Below are 20,765 nucleotides of genomic sequence, written 5' to 3'. Positions count from 1 at the left end.
ATGTTTTGAACAAATAATAAATTGTGATAAAACATTTAACTGCTTGAGATTGTTTTATTGATAATCTTATCAGTCAAAGGTCAAGGTTGTAAAGTGAAAAATGTTTTATAGGATCAAACAGGCTCACTTCTGCTTGTTAATTATTTAAAATGTTTTTAAGAAAGATACCCAGTCTTACATTTAATATGTCTCGCAGTATTGCTAATTATATTGAAGGACCACATAATTTTGTAAATGGTGTTAAAGTATTAGCAGAAAGTAATGAGTTGATGCCACTTTATCAACCTGCTACTGGTAAGATTGTGACTAATAGCTTTACATAACAATACGTTTTCTCTAATTAATTTTTGTTTTCAGGAAGAATTGTTGGTAATGTAAGGTGTTCTGGGGAGAATGATGTCAATGCTGCGGTTTCTGCTGCTAAGGAAGCTCATTGTTCTTGGTCCAGTCTATCTGGCTTTGAACGAGGGAAATTCTTAAGTGCAGCAGCCAGTGTAATTAGAGTATGTAATAATTCTCGAACAATTTGGTTTTTAGGTCTGACTCTTGTTTGTAATAGGAAAGGTTAGAGCCGATAGCTCAGATTGAAGTATTAGACACTGGAAAACCTATTTGGGAAGCGAGGGTTGATATTGCAAGTTGCGCTGATGCTCTTGACTATTATAGCAGTGCTGGAACCACTTTTGAAGGTAATTACCAACACTTAAATAGTTGGTGTACTAATTAAACCTGGGATATTGGTATTAGGCTCTTATCATAAACTACCTAATGGTAGTTTTGCCCATGTTATTAACGAATCTTTGGGAGTGGTATGCGGAATTGGGGCTTGGAATTATCCTTTCCAAGTCATGTCATGGAAAGTGGCCCCTGCTTTGGCAGTTGGAAATACTTTTGTTTTTAAACCTTCTGAACATACACCCTTATCAGCTATAGCTTTAGCAGAAATATTCAGTGATGTTGGACTGCCACCTGGAGTTGTTAATGTTATTCAAGTAATATTTAAATATTTTCTTTTATATAGTATAAAAATCTTAATATAATTTTCCATAGGGCGATAGCAAAACTGGTGAACTTTTGTGTAAAAATGAACATGTTACCAAAGTTTCCTTCACTGGAAGTGTTAAAGTTGGCAAAGAAATCATGAAAATGTGTTCCGAAGGGATGAAACGAATCACTCTGGAACTAGGTGGAAAAAGTCCTTTGATAGTGTTTGAGGATTCCAATGTCATTGAAGCTGTGAAAGCTACTATAATGGGGAATTTCTTGACTCAGGGAGAAGTCTGTACTAATTGTACCCGTGTTTACGTTCATAGATCACTTTACGATCTATTTGTTGAAGAGTTGGTCACAGCAACTGAGAAATTAGTCATTGGAAATCCAACAGATAAAGATACTTGTGTTGGTGCTACGATTACTAAAGAACACGCTGGTAAAGTGTTAAGTTTTATTGAACAAGCAAAGAGAGAGGTTAGTTCATAATAACAGAAGTTTAATTGTTCTCTAAGAGATATTATATATTTCTTTTATTGTCATTTGTTATTAGGGGGCTTCAGTAAAAAGTGGAGGAGAAAGAGTGTTTTTAAACCATTCTGAACTAAAAGATGGCTTCTATCTGAGCCCGTGTGTCTTAACAAATTGCACCGACCAAATGACCATCGTTAAAGAAGAGGTGTTTGGTGCAGTTGTTAGTATTTTTTCATTTGACAATGAAGAAGAGGCTGTTTCTAGGGCCAATAATACACAGTTTGGTCTAGCAGCTGGAGTTATGACAAAGTAAATTATTATTTTTAAATTTAGTTGTCTGTGCTAAATTGTGTATTTTTTCAGGGATTTAAAAAGAGCTCATCGTGTAGCGTCTCGATTGCAATCGGGTATTGTTTGGATTAACAATTACAATATTTTCCCAATTGAAACCCCTTGTGGTGGCTTCAAACTTTCGGGTTTTGGGAGAGAAAATGGCCTATCTCCCTTAAAAGATTATTCTCAAACAAAAACAGTGTATGTTGAAATGAATGAAATTGACTGTCCAATTTTCAAGTGTTAAAATAATAAAAAAATTTGGGTTTAGATTGAAATAATTTAAATAGTTTTTGAATAAAATAAAAAATTTTGAAATTGGTTTCTAGTTTTCTCCGATAGACAGCAGCACTGCATCAGCGAAGATTTCATTTCAAATATTTTTTTCTTTTTTTAGACAGCGCCTGCGCGGTTAAATTTTGTTGACCAAAAAATCATTCGGGCAAAGTAAACGGAGCGGTTTGACGCCAGCATGTGTTTCGAAAGTGTGATACGAACTTGGAGTTATTTTTGACTGGATATTAACGGATTTATTGGTGATTAATAATAAAGGGGTTTATTTGTTAAATTCTATCAAGTTTCGGTAATAAATCCGGCCTCATATTCGTAGGCTTTTGGGTTTCTGTCGCGTTGTCCGTCGTGTTTAGTTCGAAATGGGGAACATCGAGTCCAGCCCATCCAAGGCTGATTCTTTGAGGAACAAACACCACGCACCCTTGGATAAGATGCCAATGCCTGAACCGAACGAGCTTGAAAGGAGATTTACAAAAGTTTTGGTACGCAATATTTTGTTATTCATACACTCGTATCTTGGCTTCCTATTATTAGTACGATTCGCATTAATAAAAATAAGCCTAACCAAAGATAATAATGTAGAAGTAAGCCTAACGTAGTAATAGTTTTAAACTTACACGTACGGGACAAGATTCTTTGAAAATATTGTATTTGTTCGTTCTACAAATTAAGGTGCTTTAAAATTATAGTGTTTATTTCCAAAATTCCAATGTATTATTTTGCTGGTCGAGTAATGATTGCAACGTTATTGAAAGGAAATAAGGGGAGCGGGTGATGAGGTAACTTCATAAAGTAATCGTCGCGGGGTTCCTTATGTTTTACAGGATATTTAGCTCGTGGGGAATTCTGTCGGGTAGATTCTGGTAAACTCGAAATTCTCGTTAATTGAATCGAAATTTAACGGGGAAATAACTTATTTACTCACTGAAACCGGTAAAATATTTTTAAGTTGCAAAAATCGCGGTTTCTTTTGAGTGTAGGTCAAAATAGGTGATAAATACGCGTGGGGGAGTCTCGGCACTCCCATGATCTCACGCGATTTTCAGCTCAAGGGGGCCCCCCTAACATCCGAAGAAGATCCGCCCCGAAGAATAGAATTCCCGCTGCTTGCCGAATGTATTTTGTCTCCAGAGGATTTCATTCTTCTAAGAAAGGCAAAGTTTAGTCAGGAGCCGCGCTTATCCTTCTTTGGGAGGGAATGGACCCTAGATCTACTCGCTCTCCTGGAGAATAGAAGAAGGGAAAAGTTCATTGTTTCTTCTTTTCCACCCTTTGCTTTCGGCGGCCCTTAGCTTTCAGTTTCTCAAAAGCTCCACACGAGAAGACTTCGTTTTCTAAATTACGTGAAGGAATTTTAATCTCCGTCCCTTTTATTCTCGCGCCGTAAAAGAAATTTAATTGACCAAACGCTTCACGGTCCTTCGTTTCGTACTAATAATTATAAAAGGCGTTTAGTTACCAGGGGTACGCGTATTTTAGTAACCAAATCAAAACTATAGCTTTATTATTTTTACAAAGCGAATTAAAGTTTAGTCGAAATGTAGAGAGTTGACAGCGCGCAACATCTGCCAACTTGACTGTTTGAAACGCTTGGAAGCGTGTTGGTAGGAAGGCTGCGTGCCATCGGGAACTAGACGAAAAACATTGACCTTTTTATCTATCTTGGCTCTCAGCGACCTTTCGCGTGACGCGTATCAGACACGAGCGGGGCTTTTTTTTCATTCGGGGGTCCCTCACTCTTCACCGTTTTCACGGACGATGGATTCCACGATTTCTCCACAATCGGCCTCCGTGACCCCGTATTCTCTCGCTTCTATTATTTCTACCAATATTTCTATTCGGAGATAAACACTGGGAACTATCGTGTACCGTTTGTTTTGGCATCTTCGTGAAAACATAACCAAGACTGAGGTGTCTCTGAAGGCTAAACGAAATTAAGTTAAGGTCCATGATGAAATCTTCTCTAGAAGCCATTGACGTATCAGTTAAAAGATTGCGTAATTCTTAGATGAGTCTTCGGGTTATTTCATAGAGCTAAGAAAAAAAGTAGAACGAGATCGGGTTTGCGATGCCCTCGTTTTCTAATTTCGTGGCGTAGTCCGTACTCACCCTTTAGGGACAGCCGTGAAAGATAGGCGAAAAGGTCAGACAGGTTAACGTCGAAAATAGGCCAACATTCCGAGTAAATTTTCCGCGCAATAACCCGAGGTAACGCCGTAGAATTTATTTTATTATTTCCTCGAAAAATCGGAAGTTTTTTGTAATTTTTTTTTCACAACGTGATTTATTCAATATATAACTTGCGTTGGTATTGATGCGTTTACGCGGCCTATCACGTATCTAGTTGGTTTAACCTAACCTAACTTCGCGGTTAACTCTAGCGAAAACGCAAACCACAAAACTATTCTCCGACAGTTATTAAACTTAGTTCGGCATATTTTAATGCCCAAGAGAGAGAGAGAGAGGGGGGGAGGGGGGTGAAAGAGAGGAAAAGGGTTTATGCTGGTAATGGCATTAAATGGCCCACGCAATTTTTGGCTCGTCGAACCACGAGCTCGAAACGCGTACAGTCGTTACGCGGCCAAACCGAGTACTCGGCGTATCCGCCTACAGCGACGCTTTTCCACTGATGGAACGGGTGAACCATTTGCGTATTTTCACGCGTTTCGAGATTTTTCGCTTCCAAGTCTTCCCATCCGCCCTCCGCTTTTCCAGTAGTCATTTGAAAGCAAATCCTATCAGGCAAAGTGCTTCCAGACGTTATCTTCTCAGGACATTTGACGAGAATGACGCGTTCCGCGACACGCTCTTTCCCTCCCGCTTGGTTTTGGTAGTACCGCGAAAGTGCGGAAATCCTGGTTCACTCGAAGGCTTTTACCAGTGGCTTTCCCTTTATCGAAGCCCCAGACAGACAGTCCCCGAGCGGGAGAGGCTTTTCTAAAGAAGTCCTCAGCCCTAGAATGTAAAGACATATCTCCTTAACGGCGAGGGACTCTCGTATTTATGGAGTTTTTCGATTTAGGAACCGCTCGCTATTTTAACATTACGTCTATGGCATTGGGAAAGCCGGAAATGCAAATATCCCTTTCGAAATAAATGGTCGAATGAAGGATGTATGTAGCAACGTTGCATTGCCTTTTGCGGAGTATTAAGGACGTGGTTTTTCCCGCTACGATTTCCCCGTAATTTATGTATTCTCTATGAAAGCCCCTTATTATCTTTATGCAGATGAGTTGTCGGAACGGCGCGTCCGGCGTAACGAAAGTGAAGCTAACTTCGGGTTCGGTGAGATTAAGGTGGAAAGTAGCGAGGTTAACTCGCATTCGGTGTTTCGTTTCGTATAATGACACGGTACGTGTGCAAAATGGTGTAAGACCGGCGGAACCGCGGATCCACGCCCAGTTGAGGCTTTGCGGTATTTCTTGTAATACAGGTAGTCCACCAGGGGCCCCTCCTTTCTTTTTACCACCCAAAGAGGGGATACATTTTGGAGGCTAATCTTCGGTAACTGTACCCGGGAATAATTGTCAGAAAATCACGGACGGATGCCCTTTCGCGATCCACGCCAAGTGCCGGTGTAAGCGGGTTCGACCGACTGCCAGTTTATTTATAGTCGAGTTGCCTGGCATTTATTTTTTTAAACCGGTTATAAAACGCGAACTCGCCTACGTTGATTTCTTATTAAGTAATTTGTCATTGGATATGAGTCAGGTATAAATTATAGAGCGAACGGGATTAAAAAAATTCAAGGCTGCGGGGAACTATACTGGTATACGATACGTGAATCATACGTATATTTCTTCCCCGCCGCAGTCGCCTACGTCGCGCTATAGTTACGACATAAATTGTCGGTCCACTCAAGTAGGAAATGTCAGAACGCGGTTTCTTCCCGTCTTTTTAGGGCTCTATTTTGAGCGTAATTTGTCAGCCAAAATGCCCCAAACGAGAGACCAGGAACTCGTCTTTGTGTCGAGCGGACGCGCCCTTCGCTGGTCGCGCGGAGCTTTGTACGCTGATTAACAATGTCAGCCTTTTTCTCTCTTCGTAATTTAGTTATTCGACGAGGACGCCCCACTCGTCACTGATTGTTATCCGCTCGGAATCCGCTATTCAAGAAGGCCATTCGCGCTGACTAGGACCCCTAAATTGATTTTTGATTCGACGTCGGTTGTCGTGCTAGGAATTAACCAAATCTCGTCCCTTAGATCGCTATTACGACCTCGACAACGAGTCCCAGTCTAGTATTTATAGTCGAGTTAACTAGCTAGCGTTGTGGAAGCTTCAAACCCGTTTTAAAGCGTCTATTTAAAAACCCATTTCCAAACCGTAAAATAGCGGTTAAGGACGACGAGGGAATTTATAATACGATACGCCCGTTACGCTAGAAATTACGTTAAAATGCGCGAGTTTAGAACGTACGATTTGTATAAATTACAAAATAAAAGTTGCTTGTTTTGTTGTCCCTGGTAGGCAACTTATTACCGCGCTTCGGTGATCATCGGGTTAAACGTTTCTACAAGCGTGCCCCTTTAATGTATTTTTCTCGTTATTTTATTTTTGCGCTTTTTTGTGTACGTGTGGGATTGTAATTTATCTTGATCAAGTTCACCTAGAAAACGCGCGTATGATGAACCCCCGTATCTGCTTTAATTTTCGCCCGTTCATTCCGAAATTGAGTTGGACCCAAATTACAGGTTAATCTGGTCGCTATTACGTTTCCGCCCGCAGGTGTCAATTGAATATAAGAAGTCCTCCTTGTGACGCGAATGATTTGATCGCGGCGGCTGCTTCCTCCCAGCTTGAAACTGGCGCCCAAAGGTTTGTCGCCCGCCGCCCAGGGGGCCAAGTGATACGCCGCGAGCGAGCAGAAGCTACTTTGAAGCTGCGCTTTACAATTCGTTTTTTTTTTTGGTTTTATTGAAGCGTAGCGAGCGAACTGTACGGAGTATCAACTGATTTGAATAAATTTGTAACATACCAAGAACAGCTTATAAAATCGTTTCTAAGCCCCAATTTTGAGGTCAAGTTCACTATATCTGAGATTTGAGAAATTTGATTAAAGCGCGCGCACGGGGACAGTCATTACCGTCAGCAAAAGTTGGATTTAGTCGCGTGTCAGTCATTACAGTGTGCTAAAATTGTATATTAATTATTGAAGTGAAGCGAAGGAATTAGATTTTAATGACATTTTTATCGTAACAATAATCTTGGACTAATTATTGATGAAACGTTTTGGTAAGAGGAGACAAATGGGTTATGAAAGTGAAACAAGTACGAGAAGGCAAATGACGTGGCTTGGTTCACGTTCAGGTGCTATCATTCCTAGAGGAGGTCGGCGTTTGGATAAGAATTAATCACTTTATCTTTTTTTTTTCACAACCGACGATTATCCAAAAAATGAAATTATTTAATGCATGTTAAATCCCTTTCTATCCGTGGAGAATATCTATAAATAAACAGTTAACCCGCAATTTTTATGGTTAATCGATCTTTTAGCGGTTAATTTATCTGTTTTGCCCACCTCTAGTCATTCCAATAGATAGTGGCTAATAAACGTTTTATATTCATTTGCAATCAAGAACGTACGAAATGAATTTTTAAATAGTATCATAATTATGTTAAATCAAGGCTCACAATGTGAAGCTAATGGAATTATACGTCCTCGTCGATCAGTCGATTTGCAAGAAATCTAACTAGAAGGCTCTGTAAACCTCGTTGACACCCAAAACAATTCTCAGTTAAGAAGCTCTAATGTACGCAGCGAGCGAACAGCTTCCAGGTAAAGATCTTCGCCATTTAAATTTAATTGATTGATTATTAAAAAGCTTTCATAAAAAAATTGGCATTTATTTCTTCGAAATAACGACAAATTATAGAATCGGAACATAAAATTGACTATTATAAACACTCGTTTCGTTTGTGGAGGTACTTATTTTGAAATTTGAGATCCAAAACGCGTTTTCGTCGATATTTTACCAACCTAATCTGATAGTTAGGATTGTCCCAACAAAACGTAGCTGGTCCTCAGTAGCTTAAGTAGTGTTTCGTCCATGTATACGAGGTAATACGAAACGTCCTGAAAAAACCAGAATTCTAAATAGTTTATTTAAAACTACTTATATCTTTAAAGCTAGCTTCGCTTCAGTTTCGGATCGCGAGAGACAACTTTATGTTCTTTTTAACTTTCTCGTTTTTGTCAGAAAATCGATGAAACTGTTTCGCTTCGAGAGAAAACCACGAAACTGAAACGCTCGCGTGTATAAACAAAAAATTACAAAGTTTAACGAAGTGTCAAGTTTCCGCTCTCTTTAATGGCATAGTGACGGGGACCATTTTTATTCCTATTCCAGTTTAGCGTATAAAAAGCGTAGCATCCAAACTCTAAAGTCTATATATACTTTCCGAGGGATATATTTCCATTTTTTGTTGTTATACACTCCATTAAGCGGTTAATCAGGCCTTGGACTTTTGAAACCAATACCGTGAAAATAATTAACGTTTAGTTGATCGACGAATATAATTGAATACCTTCCACGCCTCGGCTACGCCAATACGCAATTATAGCGTCGAGAAATATTACGGCGCCGATTCTATCATGCTAAGTTTGCTGGAATCGAAAGAATTTTATTCCAATTAGGCCTACTTTTTATCGTTTTAGCGTGATCAAGAATGTATTTATTTATAGCAATTAGGGATAATGTATGTTGAGACGACAGCGTGCGCCATGTTTTCTCCCGTCATCAGATGCGGGGGGACACGGCACCCACGTGCATTTGAACGCGTCTAAAGACAAACGATGACGAATCCAATGAGATTCAGGACCGATTTGATTGCATTTTAAGGTGAATAGCGATATAAATGAATGAATGTCAAGCCCGTAATCACTTTCTTGGAGCTTTAGATCCTGGGAGTTAGCGGTATAAGTAGATAAACGTTGATTATTTTTATAAGCGCCATTTGTTATTAGTTCGGGTATAGGACAACGAACTTTTTCCGGAGCTCCCTCTCTATTCGCGGGACTGCGTGGAATCTGAGAAAGTTAGCTTTTTTCCGTACGTCGCTCAACTGTTCAATCAAACGGAATCTGTTCCATTATTTTAGCTCTTGAATCCGCGGTACGTGTTCTTTTTCCCATTCGATACGGAGGCCCCCTACTCGATTCCTCCGTCCATACACGGCGTCTCTTTATTTAATATTCTCGGCGGAACCCTTATCGCCAGTTATTATTAACGCGCCGATAGAGCGACCGATAAAAAGTTAACTTCCATCTTGCTCTTTTTGTTTCTAGCTGAATTTGTTGCTACAAAGCTGTTAACATCCGCCTCTCTATCTCGCTCTATTCTCAATATAGAAATATAAATATATATTATCCAGAAATTTATTCGCGTTAACGGAGAATACGTAACGGCCACTATAGCCTCTGTTTTCGTGATTCCCGGAAAATATTCCGCTATTCAAAGAGAGCCTAAGATTGTAGATGAGTGCCCCCCCCCCCTACCGGAAGAAAGGGGAAAAGATTAAGAGAGTAAAAGTAATAGGGCGTGGATTTTCTTCCGGGAATCACGAGGCGACGAGGGTGCTGCCCAGCTATTCTCTATCAAACCCGACTATATTCTTGATCCAATTTATATAGGATGCCTTCGACCGCTTCGGGCTAATATAGGTGCGAAAATAACTTCTATTCCTTAACTTCCACTGGCAAAAGGAAGAGACGGCATTCGCGGGTTGTAAGGCGGATACAACTGATATTGTCGGAAACCACTTCAGCAGGAGACCGACTTTCAGGGGTAAAGGGGGAGTTGAGATAACGAAGGACCGTAATAACCTTCTTCTAGTTGGTGGGTTTATCGCTATACTTTACGAGAAACGGTAACATTAGAACTTTACGAGCCACCTCTTCTTTCGGACTTCATTCGATACCGAAAATAAATCGAGTAAACGAGACGGCGGGGCGGATCGGTGTCTCGCTAACGGCGTTTCCCCTTAATTTGATCCTTCCTCTTCGCTACTGGTTGCTATAGCAACGAGACTCCTCTTCCGTGCTAATTGGTTCGCCAAACAAGCGGCTTAAAAGGAATTCCCAGACATTAATCCTTTTCCACGAAATTGGCGTTTGTCCGCTCTTCGCGGTCTCCACTTCGGCACCCATCGCGCGGGTAAAAGCGTACTTTCGGAAGTTTCCTTTTGCCTATAAACTGCGAAGATTAAAATGCAAATGTTAAAATTGCGTCTTTTAGCGCAAATAATATTAATAATAATAATAAATGATAACGGGAACATCCTCTCCAAGGTCCACGATAGCGCCTACTGTCGCGCTAATAATCCCCAACCGCCCCCGCGCCCCTATTTACACGCCGTATGCTCGTCTATTTTTACCACTCTCTAATTGAGAGGGTTAATTTTCTCTCTTCTCCCTTATCCCGCGGACTTTTACCTCTAATGGCTTTCATATCTCAGCGCTCGTTACGTGGACGAAATAAAACCCTTTCTCCGAATTCGTTTTAAACATGGTTGTAAACTAGGCCTATTATAGCGCGCTCATTATTTTTACATTTCGCCTATTAAAAAAAGAACTGCTTTTCTTCTTGAAAATGAACGGCTATTTCCCGTAAGCGTAACAATTTCTTAATCGCAATAACAAAAATAAATATACCTACTCGTAATTAGAAGAGAAAGTAGCCATTTATGGGCAGAAAAGTTTGGCTCGATCGTGAATGAAAGGAGGTAAAAAGGGCTAAATTAGTTGGTTAAAGGAAAAGTTTTTAATATAAAAAAAACTCGAAATAATGGTAGGTTTACATTATTTTCGTACGTTGGCCCTGATTTCTGACTATGGGTGCGCTCGTAAATATGGCGGGGGTAAACGTCGCGGTTTGCGTCTTTTTCAACAAAGGGACTTATTACCAATGCGTGATTGATAAAGAAGCCAGTTGCTGAAAATAAAAATCTTTCGCCTGTCTAGTGTCAAGTTCAACTCGTTTCTAACGCGGCCCGAAGTTGAACAGCCGGACGTCCTCCTCCTCCTCCCCCTTTTCATTATCTACCCCCCCGCCCTCTGGTAGCTTCTATCCCCGCACGTCGTCTGCTCAACATTTTCTACTGTACAGCCACCCTCACTGAGTAATATTATTGTAATAACCCTTCCTTCCCTCTGCCCCCGCGATTCGAAAGTAGTTTGAGACTTCGAAATATTTGTGCTTACCACGAAATATTTATTCCGCGCCTTATTAAACTTTAAACAGGCGAATTTGTGATGGAAAACAGGATTGTTGACCTTTTTTTCTCCCATTTGACCGCAGTAACTCGTGTACGTGCCGATATCTAGAAATAAAACAACGCCGTATCGAAATTCGAAGGCGTCGCGTCGCGTTGTCGTTCCGTGATACAGCTTTCTCTAGGAAAGGGGAGCTCTCCATTTTTTGCTCGCAGCTAACCATTCGTTCGAATAGTATCTAGTGAGACAGCCGTCTCACTCGTTTCCAGATGTTCTCCCTTCGTCATATACATATTTCTTTTTAACTCAAATATTTTATTATTAGCTTGTGGAAGAGGAACACCCGGGACGGGAGTAGATTAATTTTGCGAGAAGGACGTTTTTGCGTCATTATACCGTGAAGTGTTATTGCCCCTTAATTGCTGATCTTTCGTACTTTTTATTTTACTCTAATAGATATAAAGATACGTATCTCTTAATATTCATAATAATTATTGTTATTTCAGCTTTGGGCTACTGTCTAGTAATGGGTGTTACGCGCGACTAATTAACTTTAACCTTATTTTCGTGGCTTTAAGAGTGTGATCTGCAATTTTAAAGCTTTCGGTTCGCCCTTCTATCCTTATAAACTTCTGACCATGGTCTAAATTAGTCGCGAATTTTTACGATAAGAACATGGCGTCATAAGAATAATATGTCGTTTTTTTCTGCCAATGTTATTAGGCCGTAGAAACTAAATTACACCCACTCTTGCGTGTCTGGAAAACGAAAATATACATGTATATGTACCGGTACGTGTCTTGTATAGGATTTTCTTTTATTTTTTAAGAAAGTTTTTCTTAGAGGGATCTCACCAGCGAGGCTCGCGAAACTTGCCCCCCCCCCCCCTCTTTACAGATCCGGTTACACCCTTTTTCTTTTGGGATTTTCTTTTAACGTTCATGACGTATTTGTACAGCACTGTAAAATTAATATTGTTATAATTGGTCATTTGACTCATTTTACGTATCAAATATATCGGTGTTAGTTTTATCATTATAAAATATATGTATTAAATTTTCGGCGCCTTTAGTGTTTGTCCCTCTGAAGACTAATTTTCGAGTTCTGTCTCTGAGAGAACGCCTTAATTAGCGGGCCTCCACTTTTTGCGATATAAAATTATTTTTCAACCAACGCAACTCTAAAGAATACGTATCTTTGGTCGGCAAGAATACTTGCAATAACTTCATTTTAAATGCGGAACCAACAGACACATTCTTATCAATCTGGCAAGAACACCTATCTTCATTTAAATAAGGGGAAAATTTCGAATAGTTATTTTTTAATACCAATTGAAAATATTCGAACTGATAAAGTTTAAATTGATTTATCTAATTTAGCGGGTATTTTTTTCATTTTATTTATAGGACTTATTAATCAAAGTAAATTATCGTGTTGGGAGAAAGTGGGGTGCAATTCACCTGTTCATAATGGAATATCATTATATAATCCAAAGGGGTTTGTTTTTAGGATAGTATTCTTTTTAGTGTCCGCCTTGAGCAGCATCTGGCGGAAAATATACATTTTCGCAGGGAGCATGATCTTGAGAGCCTCCCAATTTCGTTAAAAGTGTCGTCGCCCCTTCGAGAAACTCGGCCCCTTTCTGCGCCTCTTACTCAATCAACATCTTTTCTTTCTATCTTTAGCAATATTTTTTTAAAAAATTAATTATTTCATATTGGAAAAAGTTTGGAAAATTAATATATCTAACAAATTCGCATACACTTCACAAAAATACAATTATTCATTAAAATATTCACAAGGGGTGTATGTATTTCTAGGTTTATTATTTGATACTGTCTACAAACCGTTATTTCCTTATCCTGACAAATCCTTACAAAGTATATACCGGTAATAGAATGCAGACAAGTAACTTAAAACAGGGGCGTAGCCAGAAATAATTCAAGGGAGGGGTTCAAATAAAGTAAAATACCTAAGAAGGGGGTGAAATTTTAGTACAGCCAAAGACACGCCCAAGGGGGAAGGGGGTTTGGACACGGAAACCGTCCTCTTGTCTACGACACTGAGTTAAAAATTTAGGAAACTGTAAAATCTCAAATAATGAAAACAATGAGTATAGTTATTGCAAAGCTATACAAAGGCATTCTGTTAACGTGGTATTGAATTTAGAAATCTTATTAGGTAACTATAATTTAAGGTAGTGAATAAATGAAAAAATATAAAATTATTTTATCTATTGGTTAGAAGAATATTCCACTGCTGGTAATGTTAATCAGAGCCTTGTTTAATTTCTATGTGCATTTTTTCCAGGCTGCTGTGGACCTTCCACCCGATAAAGCCAAAGTATTGAAACAATATGACAATGAGAAAAAATGGGATATGATATGTGATCAGGTAGCTATTTTTATTTAAATTTAGATTTTCTTATTGCCATGCGATTAAAGTCTCAGTCCTTTTCCTTATTTTTAACGTTGAGATTAATCTGAGGATAAATTAAAATAGTGACTCAGTTTCTGAATTTCGTAGCTTGCACGTGGGTGTGGTTTATTTTCGTTGCCATGAACTGGTAACGAATTTTAGTCGGCAGAACGCCTATGGTGGTCACGTGATTATTTTATCGCAGTTAAATGTAATGGCGGCCGTTTTAAGACGGAGCTTAGCAGCTGCTGTAACCAGTGGCGGCTTAAGATGGCTGGATCCCCAGGGCGGCCTCCTCGCCCACCCCTGCCTAGTGATGGCCCGCCACCCTAGGGAACTTTTTGACAGGCAAATGGCACCCCTAGCTACCCTGACACCAGGGGCGGACCGCCCCAATCGCCCAACCCCTTACGCCGCCACTGGTTGTTACTGTAACATATGCCAATGACACGAGACGAGCAAAGAGATATGTTCTCTGGGTTATCTTTGTAGGAAATTTTGAACTTTAAATTGTTAACTGTTTAATTTTAATTGGCCTTATATTTTTTCATTTCCTATATTTAAAAATGTTATAAAGGTTGATATATAAATGCAACACTTAATTATCCACCGAAAACCAGTTTGAAATATGCTAAACAGATGGGAAGTAAAATCTTCCGTTAATTAAACCAGGGCCAACTTAGATCCACTCGCTTCCTTGCATAGAGGATGAGGAAGCGAGCGGATCTAAGTTGGCCATTATTAAACACTACAGCAATTATCCAACATAATTGATGTTGGATTATTTTGGCTATTTTTCAAATAATTTAAGAATTCTTCTCTATTAAGGAAAGGGTGATGGCAAAGGAGTTGCCTTCTTTTTATCTGAGAAAATTAAGGACATATCTTGATCCCAAGGCATCTCGGAGCTCTAGAGTGAGAAACTTTTCTTAAGAAATAAGTTTAAGCTTAAACTAATTAATTATCCTATAATGTTTTACTGTATTTTAATTTTTTTTGTAATTTTTTTTAACCAAATAGCACTTTTTTAAATTGAAAACCATTTTATAACTTTTTTAATAGAAATATGTTGAGTAATAATTATTTTTGAGAAAAATATATTGACCGGATTTCTTTTATATAGCTGATTCATAACTACGTGACTTTGGTAAGCACAAATGTACGTTCTGTTCTCGGTGAAAGTGTGAATCTAAAGTAAACGTATCGCACTTTAATGCAAATTTTTGCAGTGTTTATGCATGTTTGCAAATTTTTGTTATGGACCAAGAGTTAGATTTATAGTGTATGCAAATTGTGCCACCTACCCCAACTCACATTGCAACCTTGAATGGGAATAATCACCAACATTTTTCACCAAAATGATTTTTAATTTATTTCACATTTGTTGTTGTGGCTGTTTAAATACCAATACCATATATGTATGAACCATTATTACTGTTTAAATTAACAGAGGCGAAGGACTTTAGGGGACACAACATCGACACAGATGCTAAGGGAGCTGGAAATTTCTTTAAGGACCAATAATATAGAGTTAGTGTTGAATTTTGCTCTACAATTATAAAATTTGGACATGTAATCTGACAAACAACTTTTTGCTCTTATAGATGGGTGAAGGAATTTTTAAATGAAGAAAATAAAGGGCTAGATGTTTTGGTAGATTATCTATCATTCAGGCTTGTGATAATTAGGTAATTGTAATTCATATTATCATTTAGTTTAGTTTGGCATTAATTTTGACAACCACTCAGAGTTTGTCTCTGCTTGGGATGTACACTAATGCAAAATTAAAGTGATCTATTGTGGAATGTTTTAAGTCTTATATCTGAAGATTTAGAAACCATCATGATCATATATTTTAGATTTTTTTTAGTTATGATTCTAAAGTTTTTCATTAATTTTCAGACATGAAAGAGTGTCAAGTTCCAGTGAAAATGGTGAAGCAATAAATTCGAGTGTCAATAGCGGTGGCACTCTTGCCCGTCCTTCCTTAGATATGGGATCACCAAAAGCCCGTCAATCAGCCAAACATTTTGCTAAGTTAAACATGGGAGAAGCGAGAGATGACATTCATCTGTGTATCATGTGTCTACGAGCTATTATGAATAATAAGGTATTCCAAAAAGTTTGAAAATGGTGTGACAATCATTGACCAAGTTTGAGTTAAGCTTTATGGCTTTGCTCAAGACAGTAATCGATGCAAAAGCAACCAAAAACTAGTGCCAGTCTCGAGTGATTTTATTTATTCGTGCATGCATGCTGTCGGACAATTAAGTTGCATTTTTATGGAACTAATATTAATACCTTTCTTTACATATTAAAGTATGGATTCAATATGATGATTGAACATACCCAAGCTATCAATTGTATAGCACTGAGTTTAAATCATAAAAGTTTAAGGTAGCTATCTTCTTTTTATGTTAACAACCATTTAAATATCTTTGTAATGTTTCATCTTATTCACAGGACAAAAGCCCTTGTTCTAGAACTTTTAGCCGCAATTTGCTTAGTGAATGGTGGTCATGGAATCATCCTCAATGCCTTTGATAATTTCAAAGAGGAATGTGGGGAGAGGAGGAGATTTGAAACATTAATGCTGCATTTCCAAAATTTCGAGTTCTTCAACATTGATTTTATGGTACTGGCTCTTTACTGATTTTGGTATAAGTTTTAGTACCCTTTGATAACTAGCAAATATGGATTTTAGGTTGCGTGTATGCAATTTATTAACATTGTAGTTCATTCCGTGGAAGACATGAATTTTAGAGTTCATCTTCAATACGAATTCACTCAACTTGGTCTTGATGCCTACCTGGAGAGACTCCGCACGTGTGAAAGTGAAGAGTTGCAAGTTCAGATATCTGCCTATTTAGACAATGTATTTGATGTAGCAGCATTAATGGAAGATTCTGAAACGAAGAACAGCTTTATGGACCAAAATGCTGAACTAACGGAACAACTCTCTAGGGTGAGGAATGCCTTTAAAATTTTCATGGTATTTTTTTAAATTAATATTGTGTATAATATGAACAGGCTCACGAGCAGTATCAACAAATGGAGAATGAATTTATGGCACGACTGGTGGAGCTTGAAACTGAATTGGAAAATATTAGGAGGGAAAACGGTGAATTAAATGTATGTATTGCTTTATGACTTTTCTCTTTAGACATTTTTTTACATTATTTTTGTATATAGGAACTTAGATTAAGAACGGACGAAGAATTAAACACATTAAGAAAGGTAGTAACAATGAAGGAAGAAGAATCAAAACATAGGCAATCTCTCTTAGAATCTAAGATTCAAGAACTTGAGCATCTAAGTGCCAGTTTGCCTAGAGGATCAACAATAGCTTCTTTGGGCAACAAAGAGACCATTACCTACAAGCCCACAGCATCTGTTGCTGTTGCGCCTCCCCCACCCCCACCACCCCCACCACCTCCAATCAACGCTACTCCCTCATTACCACCACCACCACCTCCTCCAATGTTTATGATGAACAATAATTTGAAGAACATTGTGGCACCTCCTCCTCCTCCAGGTTTAATGCAATCGCCTCTTGATGGTAAATACAAACTGGTTTCAACTTGTTCTTATTATAATTGGGCTAATTTAATTATTTATTAAAGCTATGACAATTAAAAAGAAATTTCAAACAAAATATAAACTCCCTACCCTAAACTGGATTGCTCTAAAACCAAATCAAGTTAAAGGAACTATCTTCAGTGAACTAGACGAAGAAAAATTATACAACGTGAGTAGTTCTCATCTCTAACTAACTTCGAAGTGTTTGAGTATTTGATTAACAAGTTTCCTTCCTTTCCAGATAATTGACTTTGTTTCATTTGAAGAAAACTTTAAACTTGGAACCCAAGGTGCTTTTGCTGATCGCACAGATGACATAAACAGTAGCAAACGCTTTAAGGTACTTTTATCAATAATCTTTATATATTGAAAATTTCCTTTAAATCAAATTTAATATCTCAATAGGTACCTGAAAAAGTTACTTTATTAGAGCACAATCGTTTGCGAAATATGGCAATATCAAGAAGGAAAGTTGAACTACCCTGTGATAGTGTAGTGAGAGCCATGAATGCTTTGGATTTGAAAGTATTATCGCAAGATTATGTTGAAATTCTCTTGAGGATGATTCCAAATGATGCTGAAGTAAGTTTTATACTTTTTTTTTTTCATAGATTCTACCCTGAAATTAATCTATTTAATCTGGGCTAGCTCTTTGCACCTTAAATTGTTACAATAATTTTCTCAATTATCCAGTTATCTTCCCATACTATTCTTCATCATGATCACTCTGTCTTCTTCCCACTTTTGTTCCAGTCAATATATGAATTTCAGGAAATAAGGGTTTTTCAAAGGGTAGTTGCTTATATCACATTTACAATATTATAGATGAAAGCCTACAGAGAGTATGAGCGTGATAGAAAACCAGTTGATGCCTTAACAGATGAAGATAAGTTCCTATTACAAGTAATGGATAGATCATTGAAAATGTGAACAATGCTTTGGTTCTAAATAAAATTCCATTTCAGTTAACTAAAGTGGAAAGGCTCCAACAGAAACTCAACATTATGAGTTACATTGCAAGCTTTCAAGAGAATGTCCAACTTATAACCCCTGTAACAAAATTTCATTTTTAAACATACACATTTTATTACTCTTAATTTGGTCAATATATTTTTTTAGCAAATCAATGCTGTGATATCAGCTTCGAGATCTGTAAAAAATTCTAAAAAAATTAGGAAAATCCTAGAAGTGATTCTGGCATTTGGGAATTACATGAACAGTTCCAAAAGAGGTCCCGCGTATGGTTTTAAACTTCAGTCATTAGATATGGTAAACATTACATCTTTGCTGTCGTTTTTCCCTCGCTAATTCTCCTGTTTTATTATCAAATAGTTGGCTGACACAAAATCATCTGATCGTAAAATATCTCTTCTTCATTTCATTGTGGAAACTGTTAACCGTAAGATTCCTGAAATATCCAATTTTGATTCAGAGCTAAGGTTCTTGGAGAAAGCAGCTTCTGGTGTGTATAATTTATCTATGCTTTAGTAAGTCACATAGTGTGTTAATTAACTAAAATATTTTTGTTTGTAAAGTTTCCTTAGAAAATGTTATGACTGATATTCATGAGCTGGAGAAAGGCATGGAACTTTGCAAGAAAGAAATGGCTCTAAGGAAAGAAGCCAGAGATGGGAATGTATTGAAAGAGTTTTTAGCAACTTCTGAAGAAAAGTTAAAAAAATTACAAACTGACAATAAGCAAGCACAAGAATTGTATGCCGATTGTGTGGCCTATTTTGGTGAAAGTGCCAGAACAGTTCCTGCTAACACATTTTTCACAACATTCTTAAGATTTGCCAAAGCTTTCAAAGTACACGTTTTAAGAAAGTAGACGTTATCAGGGGTGCAAACCATGTTGTGACCCAGGAGCCTGGACACTACTTTTCCCCTAATGACCAATAAATAAAAATGAAGTCACCACAATACTTTAACATATTGCCCACCCCACAAATTTATTTTTGTTTGCGCTCCTGAATCCTGTATGAAATTTGGCCATGAACGGGATTATACAATTATTATATTACATTACAGCAAGCGGAGCAAGAGAATGAAGTTCGTAAGAAACAAGAAAAAGCTGCCCTTGAAGCTCAGAAAACACCTCCAGAAAATGTTGCCAAGAAAAATTCTTTAAATCAACAGAAAAATAATAATCAGGTTAGTTTCAATGCATTTGTTTTCCAAAATATACTTTGAACATTTTTTTTATTTTTACTTGTAGCAAGATGCGGTTATCAGTGAGTTAAAAAGCAAAACAAAGTTGGTGAAAGAGAAAAGGCTATTGAAGCAGGATGAAGTGTATAATGGTGCTTTAGAAGATATTCTTTTAGGTATAGAAAACATTCAATTTCCAGAACCTTATTGGTTGGGATTAATTTTATAAAGCCGTTCTAAACTATCCCAAGGTTTGAAAAATGAGCCATATCGTAGAGCAGATGCGGTTCGGAGAAGTCAGAGAAGAAAACAAGAAAATATAAGACTTTCTAGGACAATGGATGAAATGGAACTTTAAAGGTATATGTAAAGTAAACCGCTTGTACATACTATATACCAAGAGAATCATTTATTTTCATATTTAAAAAAAAGTTAGTTTACTGATAAGTGCCTATTTTATGCTAAATAGACTTTACTCCTATTTGTATATATTTTTATGAAGTTAATCGCCCAAAGGTGCCTTACAATTCAAACTTGAAAAGTTTCTGTTAAGAATTGCTATTTTTGGTGCTATAAATATAAACAATAGAACCAAATCATATAAGGTTTTATTTTTTAATTGTACATACATAAGTGCGTGCGCAACTGCACTTTTGGACAATCTAAACAAATTATATCTTAATATAAAACAAAAAAAGTGGTTGAAAATAATGATATGTTTGATAGAATTGAATTTGAAATATTGAAATAAGGAATTTTTGTAAAAAATATTAGTTTACTTGTGTTAAAAAATGAAATTCCATTTTATCCTTCAGTCAGCCAATTATTTTACCATGAACGCTGGTTATGTATATCAGAAAATGTTGTGAACCTATCATTTTGAACCTTCATACTTTTCAAAGCGTCATTATCTTGGGTCATCATTCTGTATTAAGGTTGGCCTGTTATTAAATATTCTAAGAATACTTTGCAAAATTCAGTGCAATATATAATTTGTTGTTTAAATAGTCCCTTTTAACCATTGTGTTCTTTTTTACAATATTTCATTAAAAATGTTTTTCAAGGGACCATTTTTCAAAATTTTCTTTGTTCATTTTAAAACAAAGTATATAAAACTTAAATACTAGTGCCAAAGGTCTTATCTGGAGTTAATCAAATTTACTTTTTTTAATATAATTTTTATTTCTGAAGTTTTAATTTATTTTGTAATAAAATCTTTTAATGTAATTAAAATATAACTCGAATAATAAGACCAATATTTTATAAGATAATAATGGCTTTGGCAAGTATGCAAATGTAGAAAACAAAGTTT

The 20,765-nt window shown here is 37.3% G+C and overlaps 2 protein-coding genes across 5 annotated transcripts; both read left to right on the top strand.

The window, feature by feature from the left end:
- The first annotated feature begins 88 nt into the window (after positions 1-88).
- Positions 89-2,118, top strand: LOC149932513 (4-trimethylaminobutyraldehyde dehydrogenase-like). The gene is made up of 7 exons (XM_090156344.1): positions 89-294; positions 358-503; positions 560-689; positions 748-992; positions 1,051-1,467; positions 1,544-1,773; positions 1,828-2,118. The coding sequence occupies exons 1-7, from the start codon at positions 150-152 to the stop codon at positions 2,042-2,044; spliced, it is 1,530 nt and encodes a 509-aa protein (XP_090012470.1). The 5' UTR covers positions 89-149; the 3' UTR covers positions 2,045-2,118.
- A 90-nt stretch (positions 2,119-2,208) lies between these two features.
- Positions 2,209-20,742, top strand: Frl (formin-like protein). 4 transcript variants are annotated; one of them, XM_090156338.1, is made up of 24 exons: positions 2,209-2,333; positions 2,408-2,573; positions 13,616-13,699; positions 14,552-14,638; positions 14,847-14,882; positions 15,174-15,253; positions 15,328-15,411; positions 15,626-15,833; positions 16,044-16,120; positions 16,187-16,358; positions 16,428-16,688; positions 16,754-16,855; positions 16,916-17,282; positions 17,347-17,471; positions 17,544-17,642; positions 17,708-17,884; positions 18,128-18,205; positions 18,268-18,354; positions 18,422-18,571; positions 18,635-18,764; positions 18,838-19,112; positions 19,334-19,456; positions 19,521-19,629; positions 19,705-20,742. In XM_090156338.1, the coding sequence occupies exons 2-24, from the start codon at positions 2,451-2,453 to the stop codon at positions 19,809-19,811; spliced, it is 3,141 nt and encodes a 1,046-aa protein (XP_090012464.1). In that variant the 5' UTR covers positions 2,209-2,333; positions 2,408-2,450; the 3' UTR covers positions 19,812-20,742. The 4 variants fall into 4 exon arrangements, with proteins under 4 accessions (XP_090012464.1, XP_090012465.1, XP_090012463.1 ...); XM_090156339.1 differs by having other exon boundaries at positions 2,221-2,573; positions 14,847-14,870; positions 19,705-20,741; XM_090156337.1 differs by having other exon boundaries at positions 2,221-2,573; positions 19,705-20,741.
- Positions 20,743-20,765: the final 23 nt, after the last annotated feature.

The sequence above is a fragment of the Leiobunum rupestre genome, chromosome 8, assembly GCF_980474605.1.
Source record: "Leiobunum rupestre chromosome 8, qqLeiRupe1.1.hap1, whole genome shotgun sequence".
Taxonomy (NCBI): domain Eukaryota; kingdom Metazoa; phylum Arthropoda; class Arachnida; order Opiliones; family Sclerosomatidae; genus Leiobunum; species Leiobunum rupestre.
The sequence above is the reverse complement of the archived record's forward strand: the minus strand, read 5'-3'. Positions and strand labels throughout refer to the sequence as shown.

Excerpts from the sequence above, each read along its gene's own strand:
- LOC149932513 (XM_090156344.1), top strand. The coding sequence starts at position 150 with ATGTTTTTAAGAAAGATACCCAGTCTTACATTTAATATGTCTCGCAGT. Across the intron at positions 295-357 it reads ACTTTATCAACCTGCTACTG|GAAGAATTGTTGGTAATGTA; the intron begins GTAAGATTGTGA and ends TTTTGTTTTCAG. Across the intron at positions 1,774-1,827 it reads GCAGCTGGAGTTATGACAAA|GGATTTAAAAAGAGCTCATC; the intron begins GTAAATTATTAT and ends GTATTTTTTCAG.
- Frl (XM_090156338.1), top strand. The coding sequence starts at position 2,451 with ATGGGGAACATCGAGTCCAGCCCATCCAAGGCTGATTCTTTGAGGAAC. Across the intron at positions 18,572-18,634 it reads AACTTCAGTCATTAGATATG|TTGGCTGACACAAAATCATC; the intron begins GTAAACATTACA and ends ATTATCAAATAG. Across the intron at positions 18,765-18,837 it reads CTTGGAGAAAGCAGCTTCTG|TTTCCTTAGAAAATGTTATG; the intron begins GTGTGTATAATT and ends TTGTTTGTAAAG.